This window comes from Mauremys mutica, chromosome 4, assembly GCF_020497125.1.
Source record: "Mauremys mutica isolate MM-2020 ecotype Southern chromosome 4, ASM2049712v1, whole genome shotgun sequence".
NCBI classification, from domain to species: Eukaryota; Metazoa; Chordata; order Testudines; family Geoemydidae; genus Mauremys; species Mauremys mutica.
In genome coordinates, this window is record NC_059075.1 from 150,966,950 (window position 1) to 150,988,948 (window position 21,999).

At 54.2% G+C, this 21,999-nt stretch overlaps 1 protein-coding gene across 1 annotated transcript in view; it reads right to left on the reverse strand.

The window, feature by feature from the left end:
* The window catches only part of LOC123368282 (integrin alpha-D-like), a 168,796-nt gene that overhangs the window by 110,208 nt on the left and 36,589 nt on the right, over positions 1-21,999 (reverse strand). The window contains exons 4-18 of the mRNA XM_045012941.1: positions 18,445-18,559; positions 18,197-18,300; positions 17,850-17,914; positions 17,062-17,176; positions 16,489-16,619; positions 16,099-16,244; positions 15,564-15,717; positions 13,620-13,770; positions 13,171-13,244; positions 12,684-12,813; positions 12,380-12,528; positions 10,836-10,976; positions 10,318-10,524; positions 9,593-9,723; positions 3,282-3,439 (exon numbers count right to left, since the gene is read on the reverse strand). Coding sequence (XP_044868876.1) covers positions 3,282-3,439; positions 9,593-9,723; positions 10,318-10,524; positions 10,836-10,976; positions 12,380-12,528; positions 12,684-12,813; positions 13,171-13,244; positions 13,620-13,770; positions 15,564-15,717; positions 16,099-16,244; positions 16,489-16,619; positions 17,062-17,176; positions 17,850-17,914; positions 18,197-18,300; positions 18,445-18,559 — 1,971 coding nt within the window. The remainder of the gene's footprint in view (positions 1-3,281; positions 3,440-9,592; positions 9,724-10,317; positions 10,525-10,835; positions 10,977-12,379; positions 12,529-12,683; positions 12,814-13,170; positions 13,245-13,619; positions 13,771-15,563; positions 15,718-16,098; positions 16,245-16,488; positions 16,620-17,061; positions 17,177-17,849; positions 17,915-18,196; positions 18,301-18,444; positions 18,560-21,999) is intronic.

Consider the following 21,999-nt stretch of genomic DNA (forward strand, 5'->3'; position numbering starts at 1 on the left):
TGGGGTGGCTGATGTGGCAGGTGCTGTTCCTCTGAGTCTGCTCCTCGGAGCCCACGGCCGAGCTGCACTTAATGGCCACGGCCCTCCTGTTAGACTGAGCACAGGGGACCAGCTAGTGAGAGACGCAGCCCACAGTGCCCCGGCCTAGCTCCCACCCACTCCCTGCAGCTCAGCACCCCCTGCCGAGCCCTCCACCCACTCCCTGCAGCTCAGCACTCCCTACCAACCCCTCCACCCGCCTCTACAGCTCAGCACCCCTGAAGAGCCCCCTGCCCACTCCCTATAGCATACTGCCTCTTGCTGAGATCCCTGCCCACTCCCTGTAGCACTGAGCCCCCTGCAGTGCCTGCCCCTCATGCCCGGTGTGCGTTGGGGTACCTGGAGCAGCAGGACCCGGCGGTAGGACAGCGTGGCTGGGTAGAAGAACTGCACCCTGGTGCTGTAGGAATTATTTCCATGGTTCTGGATGGAGACGGTGGTGTTGAGTTCGGGAGTGACTCCCACCACCAGGGTGCTCAAGCTAAGGGGGAGAGAAAGGGGTGAGCTTCCTCAAGGCAGTGCCCTGGCTGCTCTGTGAACTTCCTCTGGCAGTGCCCAGCGGGGGAGCCCAGCGCTGTGAGCTTCCAGAGGTGCATCTTCCCCACAGCAGTGCAGCCTCTGACACTACGCCCCATATGCTTCACAGAGATATTGTTGTGATATGAATATGGCATAACTAAGTTGTATTTTATGCAAGATGGGTCCCATGTGGTATCATTGGAAAAGTGATGATTTACTGCATGTGATTGTCCTATTTCTATGCATGTATCATTTCTGTATCTGAAGTTAGGAATATTGACTATGTAACAATTACAACTGGGTTTGCACCGGGGGAATGCCCACTAGACAAAATGCAGTCTGGCTGGCTGATTAGTCAAACTGTCATTAGGGAGAACAAAAGGACTTTGAAGATGCTAATCTCCCACCTTCCTGTGAAGTCTTCTGGAGGATTTATGGCTGCTTTGACACTGCAGGGTCATGTGATCATGTGTCCTGGTACTGGACTCCATCTTAGAATGCTAGTATTTTCCCACAAATAGGGGATGGGGATCAAACCGGGAAACAAAGGATTCCCGCCATATGTAAATCCTATATGAGGCAGGGAAATGAATTAATCAGGGCCAGTTCTTCACTGAATCCCTGCCCAAGATGCTGCTGAAAATACCTAAGACTGATCTGGGGAAGAAAGGACTGGACCTGGGCTAGAAGGTGTCTGGCCTGTGGCAGGAATATCTGGGGGTCTAGGCTGCAAGCAAGAGCGGTTTGTCTACAAGAAACTCTGCTACCTGCTTAAAAAACATTTAGGGTGACAAATTACCACTTGTAGCCAGTTTCTTTAGTGTATTAAGCTTAGTTTACATGGTTGTTTTATTTGCTCAGTAATCTGCTTTGATCTGTTTATTATCCCTTATAATCACTTAAAATCTGTCCTTTGTAATTATTAACCTTGTGCTTGTTTTCTCTAAACCAGTTTGTGTAGTTCATAACTGGGGGGCAAAAAGCTGTGCAGATCTTCCTCCACATTGAGGGAGGGGGCGATTTTCATGAGCTTACGCTGTACAGTTTTCTGTGCAGTGCAAGACAATATAATTTTGGGTTTACACTCCTGAGTGTTCCTGAGTGCTGGTCAATTCCCAAGCTGAGTCTTCCCAGGCAGAACTGATTTCAGTGTCTGTGTCTTTCTGCAGCTGGGTGTGTCCCTACCTGTGTGTGTGCTGGAGGCTGGAGGGCCTGGCTCAGCAGAACAGTGATAGGGAGCCCAGGCTGGTGGAACCGGCAGGCTCAGTGGTACCCCAGTACATCAAGGGGCAGCCCGAAGCGGGGGGCGCAACCCTTCACACCCCCCACCCAGGATCCATCAGCACTGGACATCTGGCAACATCTCCAGCTGGATGTTGAAGATCCGAGGCATGATCAAGCCGGACGGGTCCCACAGTGGTAGGTGTTTTTAGGGGAAAATTCAGTGACTTACCCAGAGAAATTGAAGGAGATTTCTAACTGGTCATCGCAGCGGCCATCCGGGCCACAGTCCTTCTGAAACGGGAGCTGAGGGGAGACCCAGGAGAGCAGGATCAGAGTGGGTGGGGAGGGGGCTGCACCACCACCCGCCAGAATGACAACGCAGGGACCCAGGGACCCTTCCGTTACCCCAGCACCTGCCAGTCCCCTGCACCGGGGGACAGCTAAACCCATCATCAGCCCCCCCACCCCCGAGAAACACTCTTCCTCCTCACTCTCTGCCCAGCAGCAGTTTCACACTTCTAGTGGTACCATGGCTGGAGGACTGGCTGGCTCAGGGGGGTGGGGAACAGGACTTGGGGTCTGTCCCCTCTAGGGGGCCCTGGCCAAAATAAATATTGAAAATTGTCCAGCAAAAATCATTTTTTAATGAAAATATTTTGTGTTTTGGACAGAAATGTTGGCAGCTTTGAGGAGAGGTTCGAGTGTTCCCACAGAGGAGAGATGCCAAGGCAAATTCAGCATCCATCTTTGTTGCCCTCTAGTGGCTGCGCTGTGTAAAGGGGTTTTAGAGGCTGCTGCTGCCTCTTAATTTCCAGACTCTGTTTTCAAACCCCATGGTCACTGGTTCGATCCCTGCAGTAGACCCAGCACGGGGCCTGGCTCTGGCACCTTACCGAGCCTGCAGACACTGGCACAGAGTCCTCGCTCAAGATGGGTGTGAGGCGGCCGGCAGCAGCGATGGGCTCCCCCATCAGGTTGTAGTTGAGACGCAGGGTGATGGGGCTCACAGTGTCCTCTGGACAGAGCTGGGGAGACAGAGTGACACATTGGGCCCCTGAAGGGTAAGGGGGGTGGGGGCTGGGTGCAACCAGGAGAGAGGTTTGTTCTCTGGGTGATTTGGGAGCAAGGGGCAGACACAGTGGGATGGGAAGGAGCCAGGACCCCCCCACACACACTCACAGGTAACGTTATCCGGTATGTCTCACATCTCGTCTCGATGCTGAGCCGCAGCTCCCTGCTCAGGACAGGGCCGGTGGAGTCGAAGGCGGCTCGGATCTTCGTCCGCCCGGGGTCCAGGGCCAGGCTGTACTGGATGGTGCTGGAGATATTGTTGCCTATGGGGGAGGGGAAACGAGGGATAGAGAAATTGAGAACAGGAACCTCAAGGGGAAATGGGACACGGGGCCTTTCCCCACTAGGGGGCGCTGGCTCTGATCCATCCCGATCAGGGGACTGGCTGGCTCAGGGGGGAGGGGAGCAGGGGGTGGGTTTGGTCTTACCTAGGCTGTCCATGGTGCTCTTAGTGACGGTGAAGCAGATCTCTGCCCTGGTGGCTTCTGTGTTGAGCTGCTCCTGCCCCTGGCAGTCGAAGGCCGAGGTGGGGATGGTTGGGGGCTGGAAGCTGATGGAGACCCCGACTCTGAGCACCGGCCGGGACCTGCCATGGGAGGAACAGAACCATCACCCAGCTGCTCTCTGCAATGAGGTCAGCCCCCCTCCCTCCCCAGAATCTCCCACCCAGCCTGGATGTGCTCACAGCACCCCAGGGAGACGGGTTATGGACACGCAGCTCTGCTACAGGAGATGCTGGGGGGCAGAGAAGGGAGCAACAGAGCTGTCGTTGTGACATTATTCAGCAGGGGGCAGCAGTCTCTCTCTCTCTCTCTCTCACACACACACACACACACACACTATACTAAGACCCTGTCTACACAGTAGATTTTTTCTACAAAAGGCAGCCTTTGTCCGCAAAACAGTGGAGGTTCACACACTACAATGTGACTTTTGGCGACAAAACTCTTGTGTTTTGCCGACAGCATAAAACCACCTCGACGAGAGGCATAGAGCTTTTCATGGCAAATTTTTGTTGAGAAAGTGCTGGTGTAAAGACTGCGCTTGGTTATGTCGCTATAATTGTCCTCCTGGAGGTGTCCCACAATGCCCTTCCTGATAGGGTGACCAGGTGTCCGGTTTTGAACTGGAACAACCGGTGGAAAAGGGACCTTGGCGGCTCCTGTCAGCACCACCGACCGGGCCTTTAAAAGTCCAATTGGCGGTGCTGCCGCTCTAAGGCAGGCTAGTCCATACCTGTTCTGGCTGGCACCACCCTGCACCCTGGAAGCGGCCAGAAGGTCCAGCTCCTGGGGGCGGGGGCACAGGGCTCCATGCACTGCCCCTGCCCTGAGCACCAGCTCCAGCACCGCTGAGGGGGTTGGTGCCTGAGGGCGAGAGAGGTATGTGAAGCCTCCTGCCTCCTCCCCCCACCTAGGAACCAGACTTGCTGACTGCAGGAAGCCTTATTGTGAGAGGAATCTGTCCAGTCCTAGCTCCGCTCCAGTCATAGGAACTTCAAGATCCATGGGCACATTTCTCATGGCTTCTGTGAGAAGAGCTACACATCGGGACACGGTGCAGTGCAGGGTGAAGATAAAGGAGCTGAGGCAGGTGTACCAGAAGGCAAGGGAGGCAAACCCTCACTCCGGTGTTGCACCCAAATCTGCTGCTTCTACAAGGAGTTGGGCACCATCTTCAGTGGTGACCCCACTTCCATTGCCAAGAGCCCCATGGACACATTGGTGGGACGGGAGGCAATGGAAAGTGGACCTAACCCTGAGGATGAAGTCGTGGACAAGAAGTTCAAGTTGGAGGACGTTGTGGATCCCACATCAGGGTCTTCCGGTACCGCGGTGAGTCAGGAGCTCTTTTCCACTCTGGAGGGGTGTAGCCAGTCCCAGCAGTCCGTCTCCAGTGAGCACAATGCAGGAGAGGAGACCCCTGGTTAGTGATCTTTTTGAGCAGATACTGCTCGATTACCTGGCAGACAGCTGTCCTTTGCTCCGAATACTGTGGTAGTGGGTGAAGGAAGAGATTGAAGTGTGCAAGACTTGCTGTGTTCCTGTGTGCTGTGCATTTCCCTGTGCAGCTTAGCAGTGCAGTGGAAGAGTGTGTTGATCCTCACCCAGATTTCATGGGAATCCTCCAGAGAGATCTCTAGGAAACTCCCTGGAGGTACTTGCCAATCCTCTGCCAAAGGTTCCTTGGCAAAGCTGCTTTGTCCCTTCCCCCTTTCCCGCACCACTCGGCAATCACTAGTGCAGGGACCAAAGAGGCACACGGGTGAGCAGCATAGGGACCGGGTCTCAACCTGGATGCATGCAGTAGATGTGCCCTTTGCTTACCCTCAGGAGAGAGATATCAGCTTCAATGACCCCTGCCTGTGGAAAATGATGGCACAACTTACAATATTGTCCCCAGTCGCCTTCACTGATCCTTTGAAAGTATTAACACCCTTTGCCCCATTTTGAATGTCCACCCCCCCACCTAGGCCATACTCACCATGTTTAGGGTGTTCGTTGAGATGTGCGCTTGCCAAGGGACATTGTGACAGTGATTGGTATGTTACAAGAGGTGTATGTATTCTACTGTAATGATTCAATGCTGTGCATGAACTGACAATCATGCTTCTGTGCATTGTTTCTGGTGCATCTGCAGATGTGGCATTCAAGGAACCCGCACTACACACTGGCACAGCACCTATGCCACATAAGGAAGCAACCAAGGTGGAGCGAGGAGGACAGGTTGAGAGAGGTGCTCCAATCCCCTGAGTCAGAAAGAAGAGAACACATGGTGCTGAGGGAAATGGGAAGACGGGACAGAAAGGGGTGTGAGAAGCGCATTCTAAAGGCCCATGAGAGGATGATAAAAGTGATGGAGGAGCAAACAGAGATGCTCAGTCCCTGATCACACTCCAGGCAGAACAGATGCAGATTAACTCTTCCCCCCCACCACCTTGCTGATACAGAGCAGCTTTCCATGCCCTCCCCAAACTCCTCCCAAACATTCCTTGCAACTTCCCGGAATGTCTCGGGATCCCATTCGCTCCAACCCTTCAGACAGCTTCCACATTGATAGCTGGACATACGCACAGATATGAGATCCTCCCCTGCCCTGCACTCTTATCTCCCTTCCCACCAAGCCTTTTGTGTGTGTTAACTGGCATTTAATAAAAACAAACTCTCTGGAAGAGAAACAATCGTTCTTTGTGTCTGTGACGGGTCTGGTACCCCAGCCCCCCCTGGTGGCAGGGGCGAGCTGGAGCTTAGCGCCGCGCCACTCCCTTGTTCTTCGGCCTGCCCCTGGTAACCGGCGTATTATGGCCTACTGACCAGAGTTCACATAAACACCACCTCTCGGAGCGGGGTAGCAGGCCTAGCGGCCAAAGTCCCTAGACACCCCTTCGAAGCGGGGTAGCACGGCCTAGCGGCCGGAGTCCAACAACCCCTCCCCCCTTCGGGGCGGGGTAGCACGGCCTAACGGCCGGAGTCCAACAACCCCCTCTTCGGAGCGGGGTAGCACGGCCTAGCGGCCAAAGTCCATAGACACCCCTTCGGAGCGGGGTAGCACGGCCTAGCAGCCGGAGTCCAACAACCCCCCTCTTCAGAGCGGGATAGCACAGCCTAGCGGCCAGAGTCCAACAACCCCCCTCTTCGGAGCGGGGTAGCACGGCCTAGCGGCCGGAGTCCAACAACCCCCCTCTTCGGAGCGGGGTAGCACAGCCTAGCAGCCGTAGTCCAACAACTCCCTCTTCAGGGCAGGGTAGCCCAGCCTAGCGGCCAGAGTCCATAGACACCCCCCCCCCACTCGGCGGGGATCCGCCCGCAACACGCCGAGTGGTACTGTAGCTTTAAGGCTGTCAGTCTCGACAGTCCCCTGGGTCACTTCCTACCCTGTCTAGCCGGACGTCGGCGTTGTGGGAGCGGTTCCCCCGTAGGTCCCTCCCGGCAGGCGCCCCCCCCCCGGGGTCTCCGGTCCAGGCGCACTGGCTCTCCTTCTGCAGGAGCTGACGGTCTGCGTCCTTCTCCCCCGGTGGTCAGCCCCGACTGAGCAGACCTGCAGGCTTTTATACCGGTCTGACAGTTGGAGCACGCCCAGCAGAGCTTCCTGGGCGTGGCTTCCTCTGCTATCAAAGAAGGGTTAACCCCCGCGGTACCAGTGCGGGGCTGTCCCGCCCCGTCACAGTGTCCTACACACATGGGCAGCAGGTATCAAAGACCGGGGAAGGCTGAGCCTCCCCAGACAGTCCTGCATGGCCCTGCCCATGCTTCACCCCCAGGTTGCCTCCTGCTTCTCTCCGTGCTCTGCTGTGGCTCTTCCCCGTTGGCCTGGGCCCCAGCCTGGGGCTCGGGCAAGTAGGGGCCGGACTGCAGCCAGCTGGAGCCGGTGCTTGCATCACCTGCCCGGTGCTAGGGGCTGGGTGGCTGCGCTGCCAGTCAGGTGTTCTGGGGCTGGGGTGGGCGCGTTGTCCGCCTGGGGCTCTAGAGTTGGGGAGGCGCAAGATTCCTGCCCGCCTGGCACTCTGGGGTTGAGGGAGAATGAACTGCCCACCCCACTGGTGCTCCAGGCCTGGGGGGAAATGAACTGCCCCCTCGCCCATCACTCCTGGACTGGGGGACAGACATGGTGCCTGGATGCCTACCACTCCTGGGCTGGGGGGGACATACTACCCACCTGCCTGCCACTCCTGGGCTCAGTGGTAATATGCTGCACACCTGCCCAGTGCTCTGAGGCTATGGGGGGCACACTGCCTGCCCGCCAAGTGCTCTGAGGCTTGGGATGGGGTGCGCTGCATGCCTAGCACTCCGAGCCTGGGGGCAGCCTTCACCTGGTGCTCCAAGGGTGGAGGCAGTGAGGCAGCCCAGGGAAGGGGGAGGGATGGGAGGGTTAGCGCCCTGAGCTTAAGGGGTGGGTTCGGCAAGGGCTAGTGTCCCCAACCCTTCCATTCACTGACTACCCATGTGTTCACATAGGGATCGTTGCTGCTAGTTACATACATGCATTCTAATCATTTGCTTACTACAAATCCCAGTCAGGAATCACAAGTATGAGGCCAAATAAGATAATTGAGTTTAATGAAGCATGGCAGATTGCTGTATAGAAATACACATTACTGGTTCACAATCTCAAAATCTTGCCCCAAAGCCTCCCTGATTCAAACTGTCCCCCCTGCCCCCATTGTGCCACTCTAATAGCCCTGGTACCAGGCTGCTCAAAATTAGCAGCCAGGTGATCTGCTTCAGCACTCCCCCCAAGGGGAAATTTTCACGCCTAGCCTCCAGAAGATAATGGAGTGTGCGGCAGTCAGCTATGACCTTTGAAATCTTTTTTGCAGATTTAACCTGCCATAAAGGCATCATCAGCGCACTTTTAATCTGCCAAAGCACATTCCAGGGTCATTCTGCATCTACTCATCCTACTGTTGAAGCGCTCCTTGCTGCTGTCTCGGTTTCCTGTGTAAGGCTTCATGAGACATTGGAGTAAGGGGTAAGCTGGGTTTCCGGGGATCACTGTGGGCATTTCAACATCCCCCACTGGAATCTTCTGGTGTGGAAAGGAAGTCCCTGCTTGCAGCTTTCTGTATAGACCACTGTTCTTCAAGAGGCGTGCATCATGCACCTTCCTGGACCACCCTGTCCTGATGTCAGTGAAATGGCTGCAGTGATCAACAAGTACCTGCAATACCATGGAGAAGTACCCGTTTCTATTGATGTACTCCATCACATGGTTCGGGGCCAAAATTGGAATGTGCACCCTGCTGCAGTTTGCGAATCTCATGTCTGCAAAGCCATCCACTATTTCACACACATTGCCAAGAGTGATGGTTCTTCATACCAGGATGTGATTAATGCCCCTGCACACTTGTGTTAACACAGCACCTACGGTCGACTTCTCAACTCCAAACTGATTCATGAGTGACTGGTAGCAGTCTGGAGTCGCCAGTTTCCACAAAGCAATCACCACACACTTCTCCACTGACAGGGCTGCTCTCATTTTGTTATCCACTGTCCTTGCACCACAGTGCTCGGGCGATATCCACACACAGTTCCAGGAAGGTGGCTTTCTGCATCTGAAAGTTCTGCAGTCACAGTTGTCATCCCAGACCTGTAAATGATGTGATCCCACCACTCAGTGCTTGTTTCCTGAGCCCAAAAGTGATGGTCCACCATGTTCAGCTGCTCCACGAATGCCAAAAGTAATCTGGTGTTGCTTCTTTCCATGGCACACAGCAGGTCAGGCAATTCTGATTCCTGTTCAGATTGGGTGCTCATGATGTACTGCATGACCAGCTGTGATGTGTTCAGCACAGTGATAAAAACAGTTGAGAGCATTGTGGGATCCATCCTTTCACATAGAGATTGTGGGCGCACAATAAACAGGAGACGTTAAAAAATGCCACTAAAAGTGGTCAGAAGGCCATGGAATGCTGGGACAGAAAATAAAGCATCATGGGACATTGAGCTAGCACCCATGAGGCGCTGCGATCCACTCCACCTTCCCACAACTCCTAGCTACAGAATGTGATGAGTCCCACACTCGGATAGGTACCCACGCAGTGCACTGTTCTCACTGTCAATGGTAGAGCACCAAGTGTGGATGAGCTCTGCCGACACAATAAGCATAGTGTGAACATGCAATAACGATGAAATTATAGCGCTTCTTGATCACTGACATAACTTTTATTAAAAAAACGCTGTACTGTAGATAAGGCCTGAGACTGTCAGGTGGAGCAGTGCAACGACACAGAGTAACTCACCTCAGCAGCAGGACCTGCCCTTGTGCTCCCACCGCGATGTCTGGCAGCCCATCCCCTGTCAGGTCTGTCCCGCCACTGACGGCCTGGCCAAAATAGTGCAGCTTTCTGGGAAACAACGACCCCTCTATGCGCTGTGGGGCAGAGAGAGCAGTAAGGGGTGGGGAAGGGGAGGCTACACTGTATAATGGGCACTAGGGGGCAGCGGAGGGTGGGGGTGGGAAAGGGGCGGCTGTGCTGTATAATGGGCACTAGGGGGCAGCGGAGGGTGGGGGTGGGAAAGGGGCGGCTGTGCTGTATAATGGGCACTAGGGGGCAGCGGAGGGTGAGGGATGGGGAAGCGGCGGCTATGCTGTATAATGGGCACTAGGGGGCAGCAGAGGGTGAGGGGTGGGGAAGGGGCGGCTGTACTGTATAATGGGCACTAGGGGGCAGCAGAGGGTGAGGGATGGGAAAGGGGCGGCGGTGCTGTATAATGGGCACTAGGGGGCAGCGGAGGGTGAGGGGTGGGGAAGGGGCGGCTGTACTGTATAATGGTCACTAGGGGGCAGCGGAGGGTGAGGGATGGGGAAGGGGCGGCTGTGCTGTATAATGGGCACTAGGGGGCAGTAGAGGGTGAGGGGTGGGGAAGTGGCTGCTACAGGCTAATAGGCACTAGGGGGCGGTGGGGCCCCATGATGTCTCTTTCAGCATCTGTGGTGACCCCTCCCCGCAGGAGCTGGGCTCACCTGTCTGTACTGGGGACTGAAGCCTCCCTTTTCCCCGTGGAAAATGTACAAGGCCCCGCAATTGTCATTCTCCATGGGGGCCCCAATGGCCACATCCGTCTGTCCGTCCCCGCTGATGTCCCCGATTTCAGACATGCTGGCCCCAAAGCGCCCAAACGTCTTCCCTGTCTGCCCCTGCAGTGTCTTGCTGCAGATCTGCATCACCCCCTGCAGGCCCCATTGAAAGAAACACATGGGGATAGGATCAGCACTGACAGCCAGCAGAGAGTACCCCCGCCCCAAAGGACCACCTTTCCCTCTCTAAGCAGCACAGTGCCCCTTGGCACCACTCTGGGGCATCAGACCCAGCACTGAATAGCAGGGAAGAGCGTCCTCTCATGATCTCCCCCATCCTGCTCCTTGCAGCACCGTGCCTGCTATTCCCATGCTCATTTTCTCTGCATCACAACCTCATGGCAGTGCAGGCAAGAAGAACCCCAGGCCATTCATCTTCCCCCAGGCTCCATCCTCTTTCTTACCAGCCGGTTAATGGGGCAGATATAGACCCGTCCTCCATTCAGAGGTGTATAGTACATGGGGGCTCCAATTAGAACCAGGTCCGTGTTCCCATCTCTGTCGAGGTCCACAGCACAGAGTGTACCCCCGAAATACGAGCCAATCTGGAGAGGCAGATAAGTCATCCCCTCAATTTAGTCACCTCCTCCTTCTTCTCCCACTGGGACCCTTCTCACCCTATGGGGATAAGGATTCAGTCCCAATACTCATTCCATCCTTAGACTCACCCTCCCGCTGCACATGTATAGGCAGTTAGGTCTTGGAGAGATGCTGAATGCTAGTTGTGGTGCAATTCTTTTCAGAGGTTGTTCTAGCACGAGTAAAGTTTATTCACTGACTGAGTCACTGTTATAAGCTCTGTTTGAGTTGGAATGTATAGGCAGTTGGATCTTGGAGAAATTCACTTTGTTAGTGTAGTGTGATCCTTTTCAGACACTGTTAATATCACTAGCAATGTTTTTTTCCTTGCCTGAGTCTCTCTAGCCCAGATCCACAAAGGTACTTATGTGCCTAACCCCCAGACTTAGGTGACACTGTGATCCACAAAACCTCTGCGTGGCAGCTGCTGACCCTTATAGGTGCATAACCTGACTTGGTGCCTAAGTTTTTGCAGTAGAAGCTCCTTATGTTGCTGACTCAAGGGCAGGGCAGGTCTTACTCTAAGCAGCCAGTTGCCCATTTCACACCACACCCCAGCATGATCCACAAACTGGGGGAAGATAGGGGCTGCTCCACCTGCAGGGCACCATCTGTTATGTGTGGACAGAGGAGAAGTAGTTGAACAGAGGTCTACTATTTCTTAGGTCAGTGCTCTAACCCCTAAGCTGTGGGCTCCCTCCATCTCTCTTGTTAACATTGTTCCACTTTAATTGACTAACTAAATATCAGTTGGGCTGCAGAATTTGTGCAAATCACAACCACCCTACGGCCCCGTGGTCAGAACACTCCATGAGAGATGGCAGAGCCCTGGTTAAAGCCTTTTTCCTTATCTGGCAAAGCAGGGACTCAAACCAGGGGTTGTCCAGGTTCTAGGTGAGGTCTCCCCCAGGGTATAAGGGGGGGCCTCTCTCTTCTCCTACAGCTGGTTTGTGATGATCTTGGTGGCTCTAAAGGTGCCTACTGGATGAGGTCCGACATGTGGGCTAGGAGGAAGACCACCAGTCTTCCCTTGCTTCATGAATCGCTGGCAGGGGTAGGTGCCTCCCTGCAGCATCACAACGCCTAAGTCCCTTGGAGTATCTGGGCCTCTGTCTGTATCCTTCTCATGAGATCTGTCTAGACCCTAAGTGAAGGTAACAGCAGTGGGATATCGGAGAGATGCTGAGGTCAGCTGCGGTGCAATTCCCTAAACCAGTCAAGTTTATCCCCTGCCTGAGGTCTCTGACTGAATCGTTCCTGAAGATGAAGCCAAAACACAAATATTACATGATGTCAAAATCTTACAGGCTTCCTCCAGCAGTCTCTCTCTCACACCCACACTCCACTTTACCTGTAACACTCCTCATACCTGCTCTCCCAACTGCTCCGATCTGGGTGTCCATTTTCTGCTGTTGGTATCTCGACTGAACAGGAAGACTTTGCCAGTGTGTTGGTAGCGAGGGGCCCCGACCACGTAGCTACTCTGCCCATTGGCTGTGATGACCTGAGATGAATAACCTCAAAGGAAGAGAGGGACGTGGGGAGGTGAGATGGGAAAGAGCCATACAACAGTGCTGCACAGAACTTGCCCAGAACTGAGATGCAACCACCTCTGGGGTGGGGCGCAGGGGCTGTTTAAATAGGTAAGGGAAGCTCAGTGGGTTTGTTCTTACCGAGATAAGCATCATTCATATCAGTGGAGGTTCTGGATACATTGATGAAGCTCGGCTTCCTGCCGCTCCCGTACAGGTATATCCCACCGGACCAGTCATAGGCTCCCACCGCTCCCAGCACAGGCCCATCCTAAACCGACACTCACGGCAAAGGGGATTGATTACAGGAAACAGCACAGAATGTATTTACTAGACGAGTCCAGAACCTGCAGCACAGCGCCCCCTAGCATCGTGCTGGGACCCTGGGGTCAGCGCTGATGGACAGTGGAGTGAGCACCCCCTACTGGGCCCCCACACCACTTCCTAGTGCCTGCCTTGAGTGGGAGGGGAGGGTGCCCCCTGCACTGCTCCCGCAGCACTCTGGGCTAGTAAAGGGTTGTCTCCCCTGGGAGCACTAAGGGAACCAGCTCCTGCATAGCATGAAAGCGCTGTCAGGGCCCCAGCGCATGGCAGCGTGGGACACACACCGGGGCCAGGCGTCACTCACAGGGGATAGCAGGGAGCTGAATCCTTCCTGAGACATCTCCAGCTGGAAGGAGCTGCCGTTCTGGGACTGGGTGCCTGGGGGCAGAAACAGACAGACAGACATGGGAGAGACCATCACAGACGGTAAAGGCCCCATGTCCCATTCCCTGAGCCAGCCCTTCTCCCCGCCTCAAGGCTGGATTGGATCCAGCGCCCCCTAGAGAAAAGGCCCCATGTCCCATTCCTCAACCCCTTGAGCCAGCCAGTCCCCTGCCCGGGGGCTCCTGGATGAGAAAAGCACCAGGGGTATTTCGGGAGATAGATTAATGGACACATGTTGGATGGAGAAAGAGAGAATATTTGGGGCCTATTTGAGCTCTGGATTCCCAGCTGCTCCCCGTCCCATCTCAGCCTTGAAAACCCATTTCTAGAGCCCCAGGGCCAGTGCGGCCCCTCCCCCGGCTCTGGTACCTTCGATGGCGAAGATCTTCTCCTGCAGCTGCCTCTGGATCCCCTGGAGGGCGTTGAAACTGCCCACCCGGAAGATGTGCTCGTTGGTGGGCACAGAGGCGATGTCCTGGAGCTCCTTTTGGGCAGCAGCGCTGGAGAAGGCCTTGCCGACCTTCACAGAGTAGAGGGAAGTACAGGGGAGACCAGGGCATTGGTGTCAGTCACAGCCGAGAGCCCTGGACCAACACCCACCCGCCCCGAGCCCTGCTGGGCCCTATAGAGGCACAGCTGAGGCAGTGCCATGTGCCGCTCTGATGATTGGGGGGCCGCTGGAACCTGGAGTTTTGGAGCCTGCCTCATTTCAACACCGAGTTGTGTGGGTTGTATCAGCAGTGAGGACAGGGGTCTCCTTGCCATGGGGACTGTCAGCAATCTGGGGCCCTGCATGACTCAATCTCCAGGGCATAGTGAGGGGTGAGTGCTGCAGTGTCTCTGGGGGACGCCTCAGGGCAAGGGATGAAGCGGTGGGACCACCGTGCTAGTCTGGGTGGGTTGCGTGCAGTCGGTTCAGTGGTGGGCCCGACAGAAGCAGCAGACAAACATCAAACAAAGTCCAATGGCTGGAAGCGGAATTTACACCCATTCAGACTGGAAAGAAGGTGTCAGGTTTAACCATGAGGGGAATTAACCATTGGAGCAGCTCACCGCAGGCTGTGGTGGATTCTCCATCCCCGGCAATTTTTAGCTCAAGATCGCCTGGTTTTCTAGGAGATCTGCTCTGGTTCCAACAGGGATTATTTGGGGCAGTTCTCTGGCCCACAGGAGCTCAGACTAGATGGTTGCAAAAGTCCCTTCTGGTCTGGGACTCTATGACTCTAAACCCGAGTTTTTTGATGTAAGGCTTACTTCAGCCTAACTCTGTAAGCAGCCTTGCTAAAATGTAGCTCCCACCCATGTAACATGTCCACCACACTGACTTCATAACTCCACTTCCGCCAGAGCCAGTGCACTTAGCTGAATGTAGTCAGGTCAGTGCAGTGTCCATATAGGCACTGTGTTGCTTATATCGCCTGGGGGCACCGGCTATTGGCCCCAGGCCCTGGGGATTCAGCTGTCAGTGCCCCACCATGCCCCACCCTGACAGTTAAGTCGGTACAATCACCCCTGGTACAAGCACTGCTGACAGAAGAACGATCGTGTGGACATGAAAAAATGATTGAATTACTGCGGTGGCTGTGTGACAACGTAAGTTAAGTCAACTTAATTTTGTCGCCTAGACTTGCCGTTTATCAGGCTGCTGAGGCTCATTTCAATCTCTTTGGCTCAGCAGTTTCATGGAGATAAATGTCAAGTGACTGACACCAGTTTGGGGACGCAAGCCGTTGTTTGAGCCCCAGGTGTGTGCAGAAAAAACTTTATTAGAACCAGGTAATTTTGCTGTTTAACTGGGGGGCTGTATCTCAGGAGCCCCTTGTTCAATTGATCCCAAATTTGGATCACTAATGCTAACCTGCTTCCCCACGAGGAATACCAAATTTCATGGCAATCTGAGTCAGCACATGGACTGTAGGGTAGGCAGAAAACCCAACCTTTAATTAGAAAACTCTGCTCAACCTGAACAACAGAGGAGCTCCAGCTCTCTTATAATGTCACACGTTGACCCAGTTACAACCCAGGGTCATGTGGCACCTTATAAACTAACAGACGTTTTGGAGCATGAGCTTTCGTGGGTGAATACCCACTTCGTCGGATGCAAGCGAAGTGGGTATTCACCCACGAAAGCTCATGCTCCAAAACGTCTGTTAATCTATAAGGTGCCACAGGATTCTTTGCTGCTTTTACAGATCCAGACTAACACGGCTACCCCTCTGATACTTAACCCAGGGTCAGTTCTTCTCCCTTATCTGATGGGAACATGGACACGGGCTCAGATCCATACTAGTTCTCCGCACAGCCACGGCTCACCCCGATGGCGTAGCGGATGATTCCAGCTCTCTGAGCCTCGGGGATGGTGTCTGAATAAGAAAGCGAGTCATTGAATTTCTTCCCATCTGTGATCACAATGAGAACTTTGGTGGCCTCATCCCGAGCGCCTCTCCTAGAGATGAACAGCTTCTGCCTGGAAAAGTGGGGTATGAAGAATGCATCTGAGGGTTATTGATATGTAACAACACCTAGCGCTCGTCCACTGCTTTGGCTTTGCAGATCTCAAAGTCCTTTACAAAGGAGGTCAGTGTCCTCAGTTTACTGATGGGGAAACTGAGACACAGGGCAGGGATGTGACTTGCTTAAAGTCACACAGCAACAGAGGCTCAGAGCTGGCAATAGAACTCCAGAGTCTTGGCTCCCAGCATGCCTACCCTGCTTTAATCTACTAGTGCCCACTCCCCTCCCACAGCTGGGGATCGAACCCAGGGGTCCTGAGTCCCTGTCCCTTAGCTCCCATGTCCTTGCAGCCCATTTCCTGTGGTGTCAGTACCGGGAGCAGGGCAATACCTACACCACTTTCCGGATGGCGCTGGCCGTGTACGTCAATCCATGAAGCTGCTTAACCCTCTGGAGAAGTTGATCAGGGTCATGACTGCTCCTGTACTTTGAGAAGTCGAAGTGGTCTCTAAATCTGTGCGAATACTGCATGAGGGCGAACTGCAGAAGGAGACAGGGGAGAAGAGAGAAAAACAACCCCAGAGGTGGAGGGTCAGAAAAGCAGGAATCGGACTCAGGGGCAGGTGGTCGGGATGTAGCTTGTTTTGTGGGAATTTTTTCCTGGTTTTGCATGCAAAATTTCTTACTGCTCCGTGCAGCACAGCCCACCTAGTGCCACACTGGGGCATTGGGGTCAGCCCTGACTGTGAAGGGCAGAGTAAGTAGTCAGGGTTCAGTCCGTTACCTGCGTGTTGGTGCTGCGGAAACGCTTCATGATCTCAGAGACAAACATCTTCATCTTTCCAAAGTCCACAGCTTTGATGCTGCTCGAGCCGTCGACGAGGAGCGCTATGTCTGTGCCATTTTTGGGGCACTCTGGTGGGGCCAGGAAAGAAATACGTCTGACTCCTGACTCAACTCCACAAACATGGAGAAAACCCAGTACAAATTGCTAGACCAGACCAATGGGTCCATCTAACTTGGTATCCTGCCCCCTCCCTGCAACCCAGGATCAAGCCAATGGGCCCCTCTGTTGCAGTATGATCCCATCCGTGCCATTGAGGGGTCCTGGGCGTAGGGCATGACATGCACTGGAATGAAAAAAATACACCCCACCCCCATCCCAGAGCTGGGACAGAACCCAGGAGTCCTGGCTCCTGGTTTTCACTCACATCTTGAATCAAACCAACGGACTCACCTAGCCTGCTATACCAAACCATACGAGACCAATGGACCCATCTCCCCTCCACCTTCCCATGTACCCACCCATGACCCCAGGGCATAGGTCCCCCCCCCACACCCCTGTGTCACCCCTCACTTGGTTGGGTGTCTGGGATGCGCCGGAGCTGCCGGAGGCTCTGGTCGAGAAGGAAGCAGTAGCCATTCACATACATGTTCTCCCCGCAGGCCCGGTGCACCGTGGGGCCGCACACCTGGGGCACGAGAAGGCACGGGGTCAGTAGGTGCCCCTCTGACCAGAGCAGTGAGTGTGGGGGAGAGAACCTGGGGTCTGCTCCCTCCCATGGCTATGCAGCAAAAGGCTCTGCCAGGGCAGGGGACCCCCTTAGGGCAGAGGGACCCACAAAGGGGCATCACCTGGTTCCTACGCTCCTTGCTATGGCAGCACCCAGTCACTGATGCCATATCAATGTCACCTGGTTGCCATGCTCCCTGCTACATTCACATACAGTCACTGTCACCATGGCTACAACCCAGTTTCAGTGCTTCCTGCTCCATCAGCTTCCTGCTTCCTTCCAGTCACTGTCACCATGGCAACATCAGCCACTTGCCTCCATCCCTCACAACATCATCTCATGGTCACTGTAGCCAAAGTGAGGATACCTGGCTACCACCATTCCCCACTGCATCCTTGTGCTCCCGCTCCAGTTACGGGAGTTACCAACAGCCCTCGCAGAGTTATCATGTAGTCCTGGGGATGTCACCCAATTGTCACCTCTGCACCATTGCTCCAGCCACACTGACACGGCCCAGTTACTACCATCCATGAGTAGCGGGGTTTGTGGGGGGATCTGTCCCTTGGAATGATGAGGGAGCAAATGTCAGACCCCAGTCCCAGCACCCATCTTCCCTGGGTGTGGTACCTACCAGGAACTGGGAGCCTCGAGCAGCCAGAGACAAACCGAGGGACATGTTCATGGCATCGGGGGGCCCTGACAGGGTAGAGATGCAGACCAGGCTGAGCAAATAAACTCCATTCCTGTCCCAGAGCAGAGGATAGAACCAAGAATTCCTGACTCCCAGCTCCCCCCGCTATAACCACTAGACCCCACCCCCACCGCTGGGGACAGAACCCAGGACTCCTGGCTCCCATCCCCACCCCCCGCTCTAACCCACTAGACCCCCCGTCCCTCTCAGAGCTGGTGACAGAACCCAAGAGTCTTGGCTCCCACCCCAATCCTATTGCAGCGCCCCACAGCACAGGGTGCCCCTACTCTGGATGGGGATCTCCTGGCAGCGTTTGGAGCCTGGGTCGCACTTGTAGACTTTGCCGGTTTCATTCACGTCTCCTGTCTGCAGTGGGGCCCCGACGATCAGCCTGCGGGGAAAGAGCAGAGGGGGGCTAAGGGGAGGCCCCATCACACTGAGGGGAGTGGGTCCTACGAGGGGCAGCCCAGCCAGACAAGCCCTTCAGCATTGGGCACGAGTCATGTGGGGCCCTGAGCCCATGTTTGACCCTTACCCCCCAGCGCTGGCTCTCCCGAACTGCACCACGCTCTGCCCGAACCCCGCTGCTGCCTCCTGGAAGGTGATGGGTCCCTCCACCTCCACACTGAATCCACGGCTCGGTGCCAGCACTGCAAGGGTTAAACAGTTAAACAGTTAGCGCTTCCCCTATGGAGAACAGGCCAGTGGTTGGGGCTGAGGGGCCGGCTCCTTCTGGCTACAGGACTGAATTCCACCCCCACCCCGCCGTTCGAACCCAAGAATTCTCACTCCTCTCCCAAGTCCAGGGATAGAACCCAGGCATCTTGACTCCCAGCTCCTCACCACCTGCTCCCTAGCCTTCAAGGGCTGTATTATGCAAATCATTCCCCGCATTCATTTGCATGGCACCAGACACACCCACTTAAAAATAAATATCATGAGTGGAGCTAGCACTGGTGAACGAAGCACTGGATTTGTCTTCATCAGCTTTCCTGACGCTGATCCCTAGCGGGTGCACTTCCTGTAAAGGGGGAAGGGGCAGATCAGACTTCATGGACTGATAGATTCCAAGGCAGAAGGCACCATTGTGATCATCTAGTCTGACCTCCTGGTTAACACAGGCCAGAGAACTTCTCTGCATTGAACTATGGCAGATCTTTCAGAAAAATGTCCAGTCATAATTTAAAATTTCCAGTGATGGAGAATCCACCACAATTCTTGGCAAACTGTGCCAATGGTGAATTACACTTCCTGTTAAAAATGTATTTGCAGTCACAGGCCATGTCTACACTACCACTTACAGCGGCAAAACTTATGTCACTCAGGGGTGTGAAAAAAACATATCCCTGAGCAACATAAGTTTCGCTGGCACAAGTGGTAGTGTTCAGAACGCTATGTCAGCAGGAGAGCTTATCCCATCGACAGAGCTACCACCGCAAACAACCGTTGAGGTTGTTTAATTACATTGACGGGAGAGCTCTTTCTTGTCAGCATAGAGTAGCTACATGAGTGATTTTACATCGGTGCAGCTGCATTGGTACGCCTGTGCTGCTCTACGCTCACTAGTGAAGACACGGCCTTTGTTTGTCTAGCATCAACTTTCAGCCATTGGATCATGTTAGCCCTTTATCTGCTAGATTGAAGAGACCAATATTAAATATTTGTCCTCCTCATAAGTACTCATAGACTGAGGTCAAGTCACCCCTTAACCTTCCCTTAACTAGATTGAGCTCCTTGAGTCTATAACTCTGCGGCAGGTTTTCCAATCCTTTCATTCGTCTTGTGGCTCTTCTCTGACCCCTCTCCAATTTATCAACATCCTTCATGAATTGTGGGCACCAGAACTGGACTCACTATTGCAGCAGGGGTCACACCAGGGCCCAATACAGAGGTAAAATGCAGTAGAACCTCAGAGTTATGAACACCCCGGGAATGGAGGTTGTTCATAACTCTGAAATGTTTCGTAACTCAAACAAAACATGATGGTTGTTCTTTCAACAGTTTACAACTGAACATTGACATAATCCAGCTTTGAAACTTTACTATTGTGACAAAGTTCCTCCTCTGCCTTGGTGGGTCCTGTGCTTTTTGGCAGATTTGCTCGCCTCAGAGGTTCACAGCAGCCCTCAGTTTGGCTGCTTCTGCTAGAGGCACAAACCTGCCATTCACTCAGCTAACCTCAGCACTGGCCAGCATGGGGGAAATGGAGAACAATCTCCTCAGTCTCTGTCCCACCTAGTGGGTCAGGGACAGGCCGGATCCCTTTCCAAATTAGACCTTCCCCTCTGGTGTGTCTGACAGACCAGGTCAACTCCTCCTGTGTCTGATCAGGAGTTGGGAGGATGTGGGGAACCCGGACCCGCCCTCTACCCAGGTTCCAGCCCAGGGCCATGTGGATAGCAGCTGTCTACAATGTCCCCTGTATCAGCTGAGTGACAGCTACAACTCCCTGGGCTACTTCCCCATGGCCTCCTCCAAACACCTTCTTTATCCTCACTGCAGGACTTTCCTCCTGAAGCCTGACCACGCTTATACTCCTCAGTCCTCCAGCAGCACAGCACCTCACTCCCTGCTCCTTGCACACTCTCCACTAACTGAGGGGAGGTCCTTTTTAAACCGGGTGTCCTGATTAGCCTGCCTGCCATAATTGATTCTAGTATGTTCTTAATTGGCTCCAAGTGTCTTACTTAGCCTGCCTGTCTTAATTGGTTCTAGCAGGTTCCTGATTGCTCTAGCGCATCCCCTGCTCTGGTCACTCAGGGAACAGAAAACTACTCATCCAGTGACCAGTATATTTGACCTCTACCAGACTCCTGTACCCCACTGGCCTGGGTTTGTTACACTGTGCAGAAGAAAAATGCAGCTTCCCCTTTATATTTTTAGTAGTTTACTTTTAACACAGCATGGTACTATAGTTGCTTTTTTTCTTTTTTCTTTTGATCTCTGCTGCTGCCTGGGTGCGTACTTCCGATTTAAATGAGGTGTGCGGTTGACTTGTCAGTTCGTAACTCTGAGCTTCAACTGTAACCTCGCGATTCCTGCTTGAGATTCCCTAAACTCATGTCACACAAGAAACAGGCAGTGGATGGCAACACTGAATCCCTAATGCATTGGGTAGCTAACTAACTCCCCACCTCCGCCCACAGGACTGGCTGGGAGAGTCGGTGAGTGGGGAACCCCCCTCTCCAACTGGATGATCTTCCCCACCTCCCCCACTTCCTGGGGAAGGGTAGCCAATCAGGGCCGCCGCAGGAGGCAAGCAGGGCTGAGAGGAATTGTGGGAGAGCAGTAGGGAATGTAATAACCTCTCAGGGTAGCTCTGCTCTCCTCTCCCTCAGCCCTTCTGCCCTCTCCATCCCTGCAAGCCCAGACCTGGGATGGAGAGTCCCCTTGGAGCGGCCCCCTCCAGGCTGGGAGGAGGTAAAGACCCTCCAGATTTGCAGGAGGAGCAGATGTGGGACAAGGTGGGGTGTAGAATTGTGGGGTTGGGGGGTGAGGTTGGAATATTGTGGGGCTGGCTGGACAAAGAGGGTGCTGAGAGGGTGGGAGCAGGTTCCCCTAATCTTCCCTTCATCCTTTTTTAGGACCCGTCTCCCAATATGCCTCAAATTCCCCAGTCCCAGACTCAAATCTGTCATCCTCATTCTCAGCCATGACAACATGTGACCTCCCCCCGTGCCCTGAGAGGTCCCAGCTTCACAGGCAGCGGAGATATGATTTTGAACCAGGAAGAAGCTGTGGCGGCTTTACAGCAGGACCCTGCCAACCATGTCCACTTCCTGCCCACCAACCCCAGACCACATCTTACCAAGCCCACGTGCCCCCTGGAGAGGGAGAGTCACACCTCCCCCCATCCCTCCCCTGTGACACCCAACAAGTGGCCACATCTCAGTGCCAGGTGAGGGAATCCCTGTACAAACAGCCCCCAGGCCCCACTCCATAGGTGGCTGCATCTCAGCGCTGGGCAAATAACTTCAGGGATTCCATGTCTGCAAAATATGGCTTTCATGTGCATTATACCATGGTTTTGGCTGTATGGGGTGTGCAGGGAGGGGTAGCACCTCTGGTGTAGGGGCATGTCGTGTCCCTT